Here is a 16,695-nt window from a genome sequence, read left to right as displayed (position 1 = left end):
GCCAAATTTCGACGATTATTTCGACTGGTCAACGGTTGTAAATTATTGCGTTGACTAAAAACTTTATTTAACTCTACTCTTAACTTTGCCGTTTCAGATATGCGGGTATTACACCGCGGAAATGACGTCAATAGGCTGAACTCTCGCCAAAATTCAAATCTGTGGGCGCAATGGCCTTGAGCGAGACACCGGATACAAACACGACGATTATCAACAGAAATATCTTTATTTTCTGCTTGCAAGTGGACCGTCTAGAGCGTACACGGTAAGTACAACTCATTGTGTTTAAAAAGATTTACGTTTGTGTAGTTTGCGTTGCGTTGTATCTGTGAATGTTGGTTGAGGCTAAATGTTAATGTTTAATTTCATTCCTTTAGGTTCCACGGTGTTTGTTGGCTGTATGTTTTCCACTGCAAGAAGAGGCTCGTATCATTGACCAGCAGGAGCTACAATGGTGAGTACCCCTTTCGTCTTCCATTTATGTTAAACACTTCCTATTTCATGTCTAACAGTACTCGATTTAACAAATAACCATAAATAAATACAGTGTGGGCAGTCAAGTTAACATATGTGATTATCCTGCCTAATATGTTTATCACAAATATGTCACTAATCACTAATATGTTTATTTGTTTATCACAACACCTTTGGACCTTCAGCAATCGATTATTTCCCTTCATCTACATAGAGACAGAACGATGGTGTCTTAAACATCTCATTCATTTCACCAAATAACTTCACGCAGGTGGATAACGGCCGTCTCGGTCACGCTATGTTGCGTGATGCAGTTTTGAAGAACCAAATGCATTTATTCAATGAATAAGTCAAGCTAGTTCTATGTTTATGATGTTGTAAGTTACGGTACCGATTGAAGTTGAGTTCGAAGCCAGTGGAAAACAGCGCTGCGTTTGTGCTCTCCAGGTACAAATGTTGTGATCTCTGACTGACGACCGGGCGAGACTCGAGTAAGAGATGTCCAAACGAGCTCCGGCAGGGCGGGCCAAGGCGGAGCGAACGGACGCCCTTCAGGCCGCCAATGACGAGCTGAGAACCAAACTGATGGACGTCCAGTTAGAACTTCAGCAGGAGAAGAACAAGGTGAAAACCTCAACAGACAGACACTGCCTGCCTCCCTGCCTGCCTCCCTGCCTGCCTCCCTACATCCCTCCCTCCCTCCCAGTTTTCCCGATGTAGATTAGACATGCGTGTGCCATGACTGTGTCAGCCTACATCAACAAATGCACCGAGGACGTCAGCACCACTAAGAATATCATCACCCGGGGCAACCAACGACCCTGGATGACTGAGGAGGTACGTCAAACGCTACGAGCGCGGAACTCTGCCTTCAAGTCTGGCGACAAGGAGACACTGAGGACAGCGAGAGCCAACTTGAACCGTGCCATCAGGATAGCGAAGCGAGACCGCAGTCGAAAATTTCAGGATCGTTTCCACGACGTCAAAAACATCAGGAGTATGTGGCAAGGCATACGGGCGATTACAGACTACAACTCACTCTCCCCCCCCCCCCCCGGTGGGTGTAGTTGATGCTGACTTTCTAAATGGTCTAAATAACTTCTTTGGGAGGTTCGAGGCACTAAACGGCACTCCAGCAGTTAAAACTGTCCCCCATCAGGAAGAGGAGGTACTCTGCCTTGACTCCGCCGATGTGTTGAAGACCCTGAGGAGAGTCAACCCCTGTAAGGCCCCTGGCCCCGACAACATTCCTGGGCGTGTGTTCAGGGAATGTGCAAGTCATCTGGCTGGGGTCATCACAGACATTTTTAACACCTCGCTGGGCCAAGCCACAGTGCCGGTGTGCTTTAAGACTGCCTCCATCATTCCGGTGCCGAAGAAACCTCAAATCACCTCATTTAATGATTACCGGCCTGTTGCACTGACTCCGGTTATGATGAAGTGCTTCGAAAGGCTGCTTAAAGGTCACATCGTTTCCAGACTCCCCCTATTATTTGACCCGTTCCAGTTTGCCGACCGGCAAAACCGCTCCACTCAGGACGCCATCTCCTCCGTTCTTCACCTGAGCCTGGCTCACCTGGAGGAGAAGAACACCCATGTGCGGAGGCTGCTCCTGGACTTCAGCTCAGCGTTTAACACCATCATCCCACAGCATCTGGTAGGAAAATTGGAACACCTGGGCTTCAACACCCCCCTTCGCAACTGGCTGCTAGACTTCCTCACCAACAGACCTCAGTCAGTCCGGGTCGGACAGAACACCTCTGATGTCATCACCCTCAGCACAGGCTCCCTTCAGGGCTGCGCCCTGAGCCCCCTGCTGTTCACCCTGATGACACACGACTGCGTCCTCAGGTTCACCACCAATCACATCGTGAAGTCAGCAGACGACACAACGGTGGTGGGGCTCATCAGAGACAACAACGACCTGGACTACAGAGAGGAGGTGGAGCAGCTGGTGGGCTGGTGCAGAGAAAACAGCCTGATCCTGAATGAGGAGAAGATGAAGGAGATCATCGTCGACTTCAGGAAAAAACAGCCTCACCACGCTCCACTGATCATCAACAGCTCAGCTGTGGAGGTGGTCAGCACCACCAAATTCCTGGGGGTCCACATCACAGAAGACCTCACCTGGACTATGAACACTACGGCACTGGTCAAGAGGGCACAGAAGCGCTTGTACTTCCTGCGGAGGATGAGGAGAGCCCACCTGCCCCCACCCATCATGAGGACGTTCTACAGGAGCACCATAGAGAGCATTCTGACAAGCTGTCTCTCTGTGTGGTGTGGAGGCTGCACCGCCTCCGATTGGAAGAACGTGAGGAGAGTGGTGAGGACAGCAGAGAGGATCATAGGGGCTCCTCTTCCCTCCATTCAGGACATTTCATCTCAGCGCTGCATGTCCCGTGCCCGTAACATCATCAATGACCCATCACACCCCCACCATGGACTGTTCTCCCTGCTGCCCTCTGGGAAGAGGTTTGCAGCATCCGCTGCAGGTCCACCAGGTTCTGCAACAGCTTTTTCCCTGCTGTCATCAGACTGTTGAACACTAGAACTGTTGAGCTCTAAACTGAACTCTGCATCACACATTCACAGAACTGTACTTTATGACACTACGTACCTCTATCTTGCACTATCTCGCACTACCAACTTTACTGAACTTGTATAAACCCTTTAAATAGAAGTTTAATACATGGTTTAGCATTCCTCTGCACACTCTTGAATACTGTTTTGCCTACTTGCACTATTGCATAATTATCACTGCTGCACTTTATACTTATTTTTAATATATATATATATATATATATAGTATATGTATATATATATATTTTCATAGGATATGTTACTTCTATTCAACTGCAATATCACTACTTTGTTGTAAGACGTATGCAACGGAATTTCGTTTTGTATGCACCATGTGCAGACAAGATGACAATAAAGTTTGTCTAAGTCTAAGTCTAAGTCATGTCAGGTCAGCTGTCTGGAGAGAGAGAGAAGTCAGGACCTGCGGGCGGAGCACCACCGTGCCACCGCCGCCATGACGGAACTCAAAAGCAAACTCCATGAGGAGAAGCAGAAAGAGTTAGCCATTACCAGGGAGACATTACTGCGGCAGCATGAAATGGAGCTGATGAGAGTGATCAAAATCAAAGATGGAGAGATCCAGCGACTGAATGCCTTGGTCCTCAGCCTGAGGGACGGCTCCATGGACAAGGTGATCCGCTCTATCCGTGTCTGACTATCCGCACGCCACGTCGGGCTTCGATGCGGCCGCTACCGTATTGTGTAGCTTGTCCCCAGTAAGCGTCGCGGCGCTCCGTTGCGGTCTCAACGGCCCGGTGTGGCGCAATGTCTGCTCAGGTGAGGAGGGGGGGCGCTTTGCTGGCGGAGGTGGAGGAGACGCGGCGGTGTCGGGAGACCGAGCGGTGTCGCCTCCACCAGGAGCGCGGAAGAAGCCCTGGCAGCGGCCCAGCAGGCCTGGCAGTCCCGAGCGGCCGAGCTCCGATCGGCTCATCACCAGCATCGGGAGGAGCTGAGCCGAACCAAGAGAGACTGCGAGAGGGAGATCCGCCGACTGGTAGGACTGATCAGATGCGCGGTGCGTGGCTATGTTCCCAATTTCGTTGTATACCTGCAGTGCAATGACACCTAAGGCATTCTATTCTATTCTATTTCACAAGAAGAAAATGTCCGGTTGCTCGCTTCGCTTTTGTCACAGCAAAGGTGTTCTAGTCGATTCAAGAAAAAAATTGGCCGGTTGCTCTCTTTGTTTTTGTCACAATTCTGGCAAATGAGTTTGCCCGCCTGCCTGAGCGCTCCCCGTTTGTACATCCAGACGGATGAGATCAAGCTGAAAGACAGAGCGGTTAGTGTTTTGGATGAAGCCCTGGGGCCGGCCACGTCCACCGCCTTCAGCTGCAGACTCAGGCTGCCGAGCAGCAGATCGCTGCCCTGAGGGATTCCCAAAGGGCGGGCCTAAACTACCCTGGAAGTGGGGTCAACGCCGCTACTAGCAATCCTCTTCATTGCGTAAGCCACCTCATCACACACTTGCAGTACGCATGACTTAGTTCGTTGCTGGAGGAAGGTAGCACAAAAACAGTTTTGAACTTTGAACGAGTGCTTGTGTGTGTGTGTTGCGGGGCGTTTTCAGTCTCAGGAGGATCGGGACACGCGACGGTTTCATCTGAAAATCGCTGAGCTCAGCGCAGTCATCAGGAAACTGGAGGATCGAAACGCCCTGCTTTCTGAAGAGCGCAATGAACTGGTAATTTATTGACGGCACGCTTGAAGGTTTGCGCTACTTTTGATGCGCGCCATCCAGCGAGGCACCCATTGCGCTTGCTTATTAGTTGAGCGGCGCGGCGAGTCGGTTGCCTGGTAGATGTCTTTTATTGGGAGCCAAAGCCACGATTCCGTTCAAACCGATGCAAAAGGAATGGATACGTTCTGGCCCGCGTGTTGTGCGTCTTTCACATCCCGCACTTCATGCTTGCAGCTAAAGCGACTGAGAGAAACAGAAAGCCAGTTTCTGCCACTCCTGTACAAAAACAAACGCCTGAGCAGGAAGAATGAAGAACTCTCGCTGGTGCTGTGTCGCCTTGAAAACAAAGTGCGCTTTGTCACCCAGGAGAACGAGGAGATGGCAAGCTTGGTAAGTCGACGCGGACAACGGCGGCGTGCCAACAGAGTCCACTGCATTTGTGTTCCACAGAGAAGGCCTAGTTCGCTCAATGACCTGGACCGCGGTTGCGGCCAGCAGGACGGTGAAATGGAGTTCCTTCAAGTTGTGGAGCAGCGGCACATCATCGACGACTTGTCCAAGGTCTTCAGGCAGGCGACTCGGTGCACGTACGGCAGCGCCGCGCTCGCTCGCTGTCGCCAGGAAACCTTTTCCGTCCAAAGCTTGGCCGGCGGCCGCCATCCAAAAAATTGGCCCCTTAAATTCCGACCTTTCAAGCAGGAGCATTGTGCGCACGCGTTTGAACACGCTTTAGACTTGTTTTGCCGTTTTCAGCAGCTCAAAGCTCCCGTTTTGTCAGCGCCTTTGCCACTCGCTGTGCGCTGAAAACGACGGACTTGCCCGGCTGCTCAGCCCGTCAACCATGAGCCGCGAGCGCGACGTCATTGTCCGTAGGCAGCTAGTGGCAAAATGCACCCTGTTAGAGTTGCGCTCGCTCCAACTTATTTTGCAAGAACCACACGGGAGACAAGTAAGTTCTTTTGGACACCTGCAGGTGGAGAGTCCATCCGTTGTACGAATGAAGTCTGACTCTCGGCTCCTGCACGAGCATTTTAATTAAGAGAAACAGGGTGGGTGTAAGAGTGGATTGAATAGAGGAAGCCCTTGACCTCTAGTCAAAACATAGCAAGGGGTGTTTTACGACTTTGTGTAGGAAGGGATAAGCGATAGGGATAAATAAGGGATAAATAATATTATTTATTACAGGTTGCAGTCAAAGTCAAAGCAACATAATGATACGATAAAGATAATCTGGAAAACCCTGACACACCCTGTAGTTGTCACTTTTGGAAAAGACGAGCGTCCCTCCAATCATCGCCGGTGACGTGTTTTTCAGGCTCTGGAGACAGGAGCTCATGTCAGAAATGTCATTGTGAGTCGCGTTTGTTTCTGCGCCGGAGCCGTTCGTTCCCTTTGCATCCAAAGAATCTCAAAGGCGGATTATTTGTGTCGACAGGAGAGAGATTTGCTGCTACGATACCGACGTCGAGAATCTCTGAGGAGGAACAAAGCGTGAGGTCCTGCAAGGTGAGTCTGTTTGTTTGCGGCTGCTTGGTGTTGCGCAAGATGAAATGGCCTTTTTCTCGCTATCGTTCCTCTCGTCGATTCATCGTGAGGTGTCGCTTCAGTTTGTTCAGAGAGATGTTTGCTTCCGCGCCCGCAGGTCATCGAAACATTTTACGGCTACGACGAAGACGTGTTGGTGGACTCAGACGGATCGTCCTTGTCTTTTCACACCGACAGAACCCCCGACACGGAACCCGAAGAGGTAGCCCGCCATTTCTGCCAGCGTATTGGCACCAAACATTCCTCTTCAGCCTGGAATCGGACTCGTCTTTGCGTCGCGGGTGCTTTGTCGCCGGTCTGACTGATTCTGGTACTAGTGCTGTGTTGCATTGGTGTGTGCATGAAGAGGCGGAGCTTCGCTACCGCCAGCTGACGCAAGAATATCAAGCGCTGCAACGAGCCTACGCTCTGCTAGCCCAGACCAGCGAAGGGGACTACGACGCCGAGAAGGAGATCAAGGTGGCGCCCCTTCCCGCAACCCCCGGCCGGGTCGCAGCCTCCCCGTTCTCACCCAGCCTCGGGTGTTCTCTGGTCTGAAAGGAGGAGGAGGAGCCTCCCTCCTCCTCCTTTCAGACCAGAGAAAAGCTGATGGTAGAAATGGGTCACTATCAAAGCAGAGTAGCAGATCTGGAGTCAGCGCTGAAGCAACAAGGACAGGTAAGCTCATCAATGAGCACACCTTTTTCTCAGACAAAATAGCTACATTCTTCAGTCACTCATCCGTCTGGCATTACTGGACCAAACCCCCCCCCCCCCCCCCCCCGAACGTGGCTGGGAAAATGCGGAGAAAAGCAAATGTCATTTTCCAGTCAACCAAAGAATTTGTGGATGAAAATGACACAACATTCCAAAGCTGTCCACGCGTTTGTCTCTTCTAGAATGTCAAGTGGGTGGAGGAGAAGCAGCTGCTGCGTCAGAGCAATCAGCAGTTGGCCGAAAAGGTGACGGAAAGAAAGGCGCTGGGCGGAGTCGCTTGGCGTCACACCTGTCGGGAAGCCCCGCAGATGAGGTCTGACTGTCTTTTCAGGTCAGGCGGATGGAGGCGGAAGAAGTGCGTCTGAAAGAGCACATCCAGGATATCCGAGACCAAAACGAACTGCTTGAGTTCCGCATCCTGGAGCTGGAGGTGGGAAGACTCGCACAAGCGTGTTGAGGCCAGAGATGTGACGGACGGACGGACGGACGGACGGATGCATGCCTCTGCCTTTCAGGAGAGGGAGTGGCGCTCCCCCGTCTTGAAGTTTCTGCAAGTCCGTTTCCCAGACGGCCTCAGCCCTTTGCAGATCTACTGCGAGGCCGAGGGCGTGAGCGTACGTAAGGCGTCCCTCGCAACCCTAACCTTAACCCGAGGTCCCAGAACACCTTACATTGCTCCTTGCGCCTTTCCCCCGGACATCGTCATCAGTGATCTGATGAAGAAGCTGGACATCCTGGGCTATAACGCCGTAAGTGTATGTCGAACTCCTTATGTTCGCACTCCACGAGACTCGGCGGCTCAAATGTGACTTTTGGAAGGCTTTGCGCTGAAAGAAGCTTGTTGACGCTGTGCCTTTGGGCTCTTGCAGAATCTCACCAACGAGGAGCAGGTGGTCGTGATTCACGCCAGGACCCTTCTCACCCTAGCCGAGAAGGTAACGCGCACGTCCACGCACGCTCTCGCATTCTGCTTATGTGACAGCAGCCTTTCCTCAGTGGTTAGAATACATCAAAGTGACCAAGTCAGCACTTCAACAGAAGATGTTGGACATTGAAAGTGAGAAGGTAGACAGACACGCGACATCAGCCAAGGGGAACTCCGGCAATGTGCCCCAACAATTCTGACCTTGAGCTGTGCTAGGATATGTTCTGCAAGCAGAAGGGCTACCTGGATGAAGAGTTGGACTTCAGGAAGTGTTCCATGGACCAGGCTCATAAGGTAAGCCGCCCTCAAATCTCCCGCCGGACCACTGATGGACGAGGATTGCGGCCCAGAGGATCCTGGAGCTGGAGGCCATGTTGTACGAGGCGCTACCGCAGCGGGACTGCCCCGCCACGGACGGCGAAAAAGCCAGCCACGCTGGCGTGAATGACGTGCTGACGGCGGATCAGAGAGAAGAGCTTAGGAGCGCCGTGGACCAATGGAAGCGAGCCCTGATGTGCGAGTTGAGGGAGCGCGACGCTTGCATCCTCCAAGAGAGAATGGATCTGCTGCACAGCGCGCAACAGGTAAGGGCCCAAAGCCAGCCCGGCACTTACTTGCACGCTTACTGGCTTTTGAATGCCACTTTCCATTTGTCCGTCCTAGAGGAACAAAGAGCTGAAAGAATTCATCGAAGCTCAGAAGAGACAAATCAAACAATTGGAGGAGAAGTTTCTGTTTCTCTTTCTATTCTTCTCCTTGGCCTTCATTCTGTGGCCCTAACACCAGCTGGTGAGTGAGCTCCAGCGGCACCGCACTCGACACCTCCGATACACTGCCAGCCGGTCTCAGACGTTGGCAGACGCTCCGACGCCAACGTATACCCCCCGCCACGGTGACAGAGGCACCGCGTCACACCGGCGCTCATCCAATCAGAAGGCAGGAAAAGCAAATTCACATGCAGGGCACTTTTGAACCAGAAGAGAGCGCCACAAAAAACGGTTGTTGCCCCAAACGCGCACTAAAAAGGGTCAGAATAACAAGAGTCCCACTGGCCAGCCGGGGCCACCCGTCCAGCTGTTTCTTCAGGGGGGAAAAAAATTGGAGTCACCGGTGAGTACATTTTGCATTTAGCTCTGCTTTTCTGCTTCTGTCTTCAAGTGTGTGGCATCCTGCGATCAAAGATTCAGCCAACCCCAAAGCGGTTGACCTCAACGTCCCACCACCATGCCTACCAGAGCAGGTGACGTGATGCTTTGGACATCCTTCCGTCTCAGATGCCCAAAAGTACTCTTTGCCACATCTGCGGCAATACGGTGTCTTTTCAAAGGTGCAAATAAATCCAGCGTGGGCGGAACACGCACGTCTTCGGTTTTTCCCGCTTTGTTTGTGTGACAGCTGTTGTGAAAATTTTATACAAATAAAGTTGTATAGTACAGGTTTGGCCAAGCCGCAACTCCCGAACCGCATGCGGCTCTTTTATGTTCATATCAACATTTGTGTGTGTGTGTGTGTGTGTGTGGGGGGGGGGGGGGGGGGGGGGGGTTGTGCGTGTTGGCTTCACTTGAGTTCAATTTGGTATTTTGGTCAAAAGCGCATGTGGTGAAATTCCACAAAGTAGGATGGGCAAACACATTTCTTTAAACTATGAGTGTCAATTGGGCTCTCGAAATGGCAGGGAAAAGATGCACAGCAAAACGAAAATACGTAGATGAACACAGGACGTTTTAATCAGAGTGGGAAAGTTTCTATTTTTTGTTGAACGTGATGGCAAACCATTCTGCCTGATATGTCAGACCTCAGCGCATTTCAAAGATTCAAATCTTCAGCGCCATGCACTTCAGCTCACTCCATGCTAACATTGATCAGGCGTCGAACCCGCAACATCATGCTTAAGAGGTGGCCATGCTAACCAGTGCGCCATTATGTCAACGCATAATAACTAAGTCTACTGATCAAAACAGCGGTTACTATATGACGTCGCTACGTCGTGGTCACGTGACGCAGACAAGACGTCAATGGACGTGGGCAGAGTTAACTTGTTTAAAAGCGAGTGGGCAGAAGAAATATTTAATTTATTTAAATCTATTTTGAGTGCACACCATTATGCCAATGCATAACAACTGTAAATCTACTAAACAAAACAGCGGTTGCTATATGACATCTGCCACGTCGTGGTCACGTGACATACGTGACGTCGATGGGCGTAACTTTCGCCGGAATTCAAATCCGCGGGGAGAGTTAACTTGTTTAAAAGAGAGTGGGCAGAAGAATTATTTAATTTATTTAAATCTATTTGGTGTGTGCGCCATTATGTCAATGCATAACAACTGTAAGTCTACTAAACAAAACAGCGGTTGCTATATGACGTCTGCCACGTCGTGGTCACGTGACGCGGACGTGACGTCGACGCCTACTTTACATCCCACCGATCACAGGACCCCTCGGCTGCATAACCGTGCCCCCTTCCCAACCAATCGGATTTGCTATACGCGAAAACGACGCCAATGGAAAGAGCTTCCGCCCAAATTTAAATCCGTGGGCGTGGCTTGCAGCAGGAAGTAGGAAAATGGCGGCGATGTTGACAAAGACACAGCGGATGGTAACATACGACTAACAAGAGAAATATTTTTATTTTCTGCTTGCAACTGGACCGTCCAGAGCGTACACGGTAAGTACAACTCATCGTTTTTAAAAAGAAGTACTTTTGTTGCCCTGAAAAGCGAGTGAGCGTGGCGTTTGTGGGGGACGTCGAATTTCGACGATTCTTTCTGGTCAACGGTTGTAAATGATTGTGTTGATTAAAAAAGAAAACTTGATGTAACTCTACTTTTAACTGCCGTTTCAGATAGATTTGGAATTGCATCACATCCAATTTTGCCTAGAGCGTACACGGTAAGTAACACTCGTTGTGTTTAAGGAGATTTACGTTTGTAATAGCAGAAGTGTAGCCGCGTTGCGTTGTACGTGTGAATGTTGGTCCAGGCGAAATGTTAATGTTTAATTTCATTCCTTTAGGTTCCACGGTGTTTGTTGGCTGCAAGTTTTCCACTGCAAGAAGAGGCTCATATCATTGACCAGGAGCGAGCTACAATGGTGAGTAGCCATAACATTTATGTTAAACACTTCCTATTTCATGTCTAACAGTACTTGATTTAACAAATAACCATAAATAAATACAGTGTGGGCACTGAAGTTAACATATGTGATTATACTGCCTAATCTGTCACCGAGTAGATTGTTGCAAAGTAATATAAGATCCAAAGTTGTAATTCAGAATAGTTTTCAAAAGAAGGCCATTAGAATTATATACAAGTCTGATTACCCTGAACAAGCTATTAATTAAATCACAAATTCTTCAATTCAAAGATTTGGTAGATTATCAGACAAATAATGTCTAACAGTAATTGATTTAACACATCACGATAAGTAGATTGAGTGTGGGCACTCTCAAGTTAACATATGTGATTATACTGCCTAATCTGTTACAGAGTATGTTGTTGCCAAGTAATGTAGAATAGATCCAAAGTAGTAATCCAGAATAGTTTTGAAGAGGCCATTAGAATGATAAACAAATCTGATTACCTTGAACATAATAACAAGCTAAGTGTTTAATATGTCCTATGAAGTCAAAATTGGGCACCATCATGTGGTGAAATTTGGAATTGCATCACATCCAATTTTGCCTGGGAACAAACAGATTACATAAATCTTAGTTTTGAATAAGCCATTCCTTCTCAAACAAGTAAACTCTGCCCATTTTGCGCAGTAGATGTTCTGTTAATATCTAGTATTTATACAAAGTCATAATTTAAATTGCTTTCAACCTTCATTCATCGGTTCAACCAACATTACTCGCTCTTATTACCAACTTGTATTGATTTAACTAAGCGTTTAATACTTCCTATCAGGTCTCAAATCGAGATTTGGCAAAATACAATTTCAGCAAATCCAATTTTGCCAGGGAACAAAAATAGATTAAATAAACTAAATAAGTCCTCTTCCCATTAAATAAATCAGAAAAGTCTGTCTTGTAACCAGTCCTCTTCAAACAAGTAAAGTCTGCCCATTTTGTGCCGTAGATTTTGTGTCTATGCCTAGTATTTAAACAAAATCATAATTTAAACGACTTCTTTCCTTCATTCACTTTGGAAATTTGGAATTGCAGCAAATCGAATTTTGCCAGGGAACAAAAATAGATCAATTAAACTAAATAAGTCTTCTTCCCATTAAATAAATTAAAAAAGTCTGTCTTGTAACCAGTCCTTTTCAAACAAGTAAAGTCTGCCCATTTTGTGCCGTCGATTTTGTGTTTATGCCTAGTATTTATACAAAATCAAAATTTAAAGGACTTCATTCCTTCATTCACTTTGGAAATTTGGAATTGCAGCACATCGGCCCTGACAACATCCCGGGTCGAGCGCTGAAGGACTGCGCTGGGGAGCTGTCGGGTGTCTTCACAGACATCTTTAACGTTTCCCTGCAGCAGGCCATCGTCCCCTCGTGTTTCAAGGCTGCCACCATCGTTCCTGTGCCGAAGAAACCTGCACCGTCCTGCTTCAATGACTACCGCCCTGTGGCACTGACGCCCATCATCATGAAGTGCTTTGAGCGGCTGGTCTTGGAGCACATCAAGTCCGTTCTCCCCCCCACCATTGACCCTTTCCAGTTTGCGTACCGTGCCAAGCGGTCCTCTGAGGATGCCATCTGCTCTGCCCTCCACTCGGCCCTCACCCACCTGGAGAGGAAGGACTCATATGTGAGGTTGCTGTTTGTGGACTTCAGCTCTGCCTTCAACACCATTGTGCCGCAGCGACTCATCTCCAAACTCGACGAGCTGGGCCTCAGTACCTCCCTCTGCAACTGGATACTGGACTTCCTCTGTCAGAGGCCTCAGGTGGTGCGTGTTGGCGACAAAATCTCCGCCAGCATCACGCTGAGCACGGGGGCTCCCCAGGGCTGCGTGCTCAGTCCATTGCTCTTCACCCTGCTGACGCATGACTGCACTGCGACCTACAGCGACAACCGCATAGTGAAGTTTGCTGACGACACGACTCTGGTGGGTCTCATCACGCCTCTTCATGCACACACCAATGCAACACAGCACTAGTACCAGAATCAGTCAGACCGGCGACAAAGCACCCGCGACGCAAAGACGAGTCCGATTCCAGGCTGAAGAGGAATGTTTGGTGCCAATACGCTGGCAGAAATGGCGGGCTACCTCTTCGGGTTCCGTGTCGGGGGTTCTGTCGGTGTGAAAAGACAAGGACGATCCGTCCGAGTCCACCAACACGTCTTCGTCGTAGCCGTAAAATGTTTCGATGACCTGCGGGCGCGGAAGCAAACATCTCTCTGAACAAACTGAAGCGACACCTCACGATGAATCGACGAGAGGAACGATAGCGAGAAAAAGGCCATTTCATCTTGCGCAACACCAAGCAGCCGCAAACAAACAGACTCACCTTGCAGGACCTCACGCTTTGTTCCTCCTCAGAGATTCTCGACGTCGGTATCGTAGCAGCAAATCTCTCTCCTGTCGACACAAATAATCCGCCTTTGAGATTCTTTGGATGCAAAGGGAACGAACGGCTCCGGCGCAGAAACAAACGCGACTCACAATGACATTTCTGACATGAGCTCCTGTCTCCAGAGCCTGAAAAACACGTGATTGGAGGGACGCTCGTCTTTTCCAAAAGTGACAACTACAGGGTGTGTCAGGGTTTTCCAGATTATCTTTATCGTATCATTATGTTGCTTTGACTTTGACTGCAACCTGTAATAAATAATATTATTTATCCCTTATTTATCCCTATCGCTTATCCCTTCCTACACAAAGTCGTAAAACACCCCTTGCTATGTTTTGACTAGAGGTCAAGGGCTTCCTCTATTCAATCCACTCTTACACCCACCCTGTTTCTCTTAATTAAAATGCTCGTGCAGGAGCCGAGAGTCAGACTTCATTCGTACAACGGATGGACTCTCCACCTGCAGGTGTCCAAAAGAACTTACTTGTCTCCCGTGTGGTTCTTGCAAAATAAGTTGGAGCGAGCGCAACTCTAACAGGGTGCATTTTGCCACTAGCTGCCTACGGACAATGACGTCGCGCTCGCGGCTCATGGTTGACGGGCTGAGCAGCCGGGCAAGTCCGTCGTTTTCAGCGCACAGCGAGTGGCAAAGGCGCTGACAAAACGGGAGCTTTGAGCTGCTGAAAACGGCAAAACAAGTCTAAAGCGTGTTCAAACGCGTGCGCACAATGCTCCTGCTTGAAAGGTCGGAATTTAAGGGGCCAATTTTTTGGATGGCGGCCGCCGGCCAAGCTTTGGACGGAAAAGGTTTCCTGGCGACAGCGAGCGAGCGCGGCGCTGCCGTACGTGCACCGAGTCGCCTGCCTGAAGACCTTGGACAAGTCGTCGATGATGTGCCGCTGCTCCACAACTTGAAGGAACTCCATTTCACCGTCCTGCTGGCCGCAACCGCGGTCCAGGTCATTGAGCGAACTAGGCCTTCTCTGTGGAACACAAATGCAGTGGACTCTGTTGGCACGCCGCCGTTGTCCGCGTCGACTTACCAAGCTTGCCATCTCCTCGTTCTCCTGGGTGACAAAGCGCACTTTGTTTTCAAGGCGACACAGCACCAGCGAGAGTTCTTCATTCTTCCTGCTCAGGCGTTTGTTTTTGTACAGGAGTGGCAGAAACTGGCTTTCTGTTTCTCTCAGTCGCTTTAGCTGCAAGCATGAAGTGCGGGATGTGAAAGACGCACAACACGCGGGCCAGAACGTATCCATTCCTTTTGCATCGGTTTGAACGGAATCGTGGCTTTGGCTCCCAATAAAAGACATCTACCAGGCAACCGACTCGCCGCGCCGCTCAACTAATAAGCAAGCGCAATGGGTGCCTCGCTGGATGGCGCGCATCAAAAGTAGCGCAAACCTTCAAGCGTGCCGTCAATAAATTACCAGTTCATTGCGCTCTTCAGAAAGCAGGGCGTTTCGATCCTCCAGTTTCCTGATGACTGCGCTGAGCTCAGCGATTTTCAGATGAAACCGTCGCGTGTCCCGATCCTCCTGAGACTGAAAACGCCCCGCAACACACACACACAAGCACTCGTTCAAAGTTCAAAACTGTTTTTGTGCTACCTTCCTCCAGCAACGAACTAAGTCATGCGTACTGCAAGTGTGTGATGAGGTGGCTTACGCAATGAAGAGGATTGCTAGTAGCGGCGTTGACCCCACTTCCAGGGTAGTTTAGGCCCGCCCTTTGGGAATCCCTCAGGGCAGCGATCTGCTGCTCGGCAGCCTGAGTCTGCAGCTGAAGGCGGTGGACGTGGCCGGCCCCAGGGCTTCATCCAAAACACTAACCGCTCTGTCTTTCAGCTTGATCTCATCCGTCTGGATGTACAAACGGGGAGCGCTCAGGCAGGCGGGCAAACTCATTTGCCAGAATTGTGACAAAAACAAAGAGAGCAACCGGCCAATTTTTTTCTTGAATCGACTAGAACACCTTTGCTGTGACAAAAGCGAAGCGAGCAACCGGACATTTTCTTCTTGTGAAATAGAATAGAATAGAATGCCTTAGGTGTCATTGCACTGCAGGTATACAACGAAATTGGGAACATAGCCACGCACCGCGCATCTGATCAGTCCTACCAGTCGGCGGATCTCCCTCTCGCAGTCTCTCTTGGTTCGGCTCAGCTCCTCCCGATGCTGGTGATGAGCCGATCGGAGCTCGGCCGCTCGGGACTGCCAGGCCTGCTGGGCCGCTGCCAGGGCTTCTTCCGCGCTCCTGGTGGAGGCGACACCGCTCGGTCTCCCGACACCGCCGCGTCTCCTCCACCTCCGCCAGCAAAGCGCCCCCCCTCCTCACCTGAGCAGACATTGCGCCACACCGGGCCGTTGAGACCGCAACGGAGCGCCGCGACGCTTACTGGGGACAAGCTACACAATACGGTAGCGGCCGCATCGAAGCCCGACGTGGCGTGCGGATAGTCAGACACGGATAGAGCGGATCACCTTGTCCATGGAGCCGTCCCTCAGGCTGAGGACCAAGGCATTCAGTCACTGGATCTCTCCATCTTTGATTTTGATCACTCTCATCAGCTCCATTTCATGCTGCCGCAGTAATGTCTCCCTGGTAATGGCTAACTCTTTCTGCTTCTCCTCATGGAGTTTGCTTTTGAGTTCCATCATGGCGGCGGTGGCACGGTGGTGCTCCGCCCGCAGGTCCTGACTTTTCTCTCTCTCCAGACAGCTGACCTGACATGACTTAGACTTAAACAAACTTTATTGTCATCTTGTCTGCACATGGTGCATACAAAACGAAATTCCGTTGCATACGTCTTACAACAAAGTAGTGATATTGCAGTTGAATAGAAGTAACATATCCTATGAAAATATATATACATACATATACTATATACATATATATAGTATATATATATATATATTAAAAATAAGTATAAAGTGCAGCAGTGATAATTATGCAATAGTGCAAGTAGGCAAAACAGTATTCAAGAGTGTGCAGAGGAATGCTAAACCATGTATTAAACTTCTATTTAAAGGGTTTATACAAGTTCAGTAAAGTTGGTAGTGCGAGATAGTGCAAGATAGAGGTCCGTAGTGTCATAAAGTACAGTTCTGTGAATGTGTGATGCAGAGTTCAGTTTAGAGCTCAACAGTTCTAGTGTTCAACAGTCTGATGACAGCAGGGAAAAAGCTGTTGCAGAACCTGGTGGACCTGCAGCGGATGCTGCAAACCTCTTCCCAGAGGGCAGCAGGGAGAACAGTCCATGGTGGGGG

The 16,695-nt window shown here is 49.6% G+C and overlaps 2 protein-coding genes across 9 annotated transcripts in view; both read left to right on the top strand.

The window, feature by feature from the left end:
• Nucleotides 1-210, top strand: part of LOC148404765 (janus kinase and microtubule-interacting protein 3-like) — a 35,481-nt gene extending 35,271 nt beyond the window's left edge. For all 8 annotated transcript variants that reach the window (XM_088392544.1, XM_088392536.1, XM_088392556.1 and 5 more), the window contains one exon: nt 98-210. The gene's annotated coding sequence lies outside the window, so the exon portion shown is untranslated. The remainder of the gene's footprint in view (nt 1-97) is intronic.
• On the top strand, nt 139-12,438 carry LOC148404764 (janus kinase and microtubule-interacting protein 3-like). The gene is made up of 16 exons (XM_088392595.1): nt 139-265; nt 378-454; nt 6,174-6,244; nt 6,381-6,485; nt 6,632-6,742; nt 6,824-6,940; nt 7,162-7,224; nt 7,311-7,409; nt 7,495-7,734; nt 7,849-7,914; nt 7,976-8,044; nt 8,121-8,198; nt 8,255-8,488; nt 10,750-10,796; nt 10,920-10,997; nt 12,292-12,438. The coding sequence occupies exons 1-16, from the start codon at nt 171-173 to the stop codon at nt 12,326-12,328; spliced, it is 1,587 nt and encodes a 528-aa protein (XP_088248721.1). The 5' UTR covers nt 139-170; the 3' UTR covers nt 12,329-12,438.
• Nucleotides 12,439-16,695: the final 4,257 nt, after the last annotated feature.

The sequence above is a fragment of the Syngnathus floridae genome, chromosome 1 (assembly GCF_059516105.1).
Source record: "Syngnathus floridae isolate MCC-2025c chromosome 1, RoL_Sflo_1.0, whole genome shotgun sequence".
Taxonomy (NCBI): domain Eukaryota; kingdom Metazoa; phylum Chordata; class Actinopteri; order Syngnathiformes; family Syngnathidae; genus Syngnathus; species Syngnathus floridae.
This window is presented reverse-complemented; position numbering and strand designations above follow the sequence as displayed.

What these genes read in the sequence shown, in the direction of transcription:
- LOC148404764 (XM_088392595.1), top strand. Translation starts at nt 171, where the DNA reads ATGGCCTTGAGCGAGACACCGGATACAAACACGACGATTATCAACAGA. An exon ending in AAAGCGTGAGGTCCTGCAAG is followed by an intron (nt 6,245 to 6,380) that starts GTGAGTCTGTTT and finishes CCGCGCCCGCAG; the next exon opens with GTCATCGAAACATTTTACGG. An exon ending in ACGCCGAGAAGGAGATCAAG is followed by an intron (nt 6,743 to 6,823) that starts GTGGCGCCCCTT and finishes CTGGTCTGAAAG; the next exon opens with GAGGAGGAGGAGCCTCCCTC.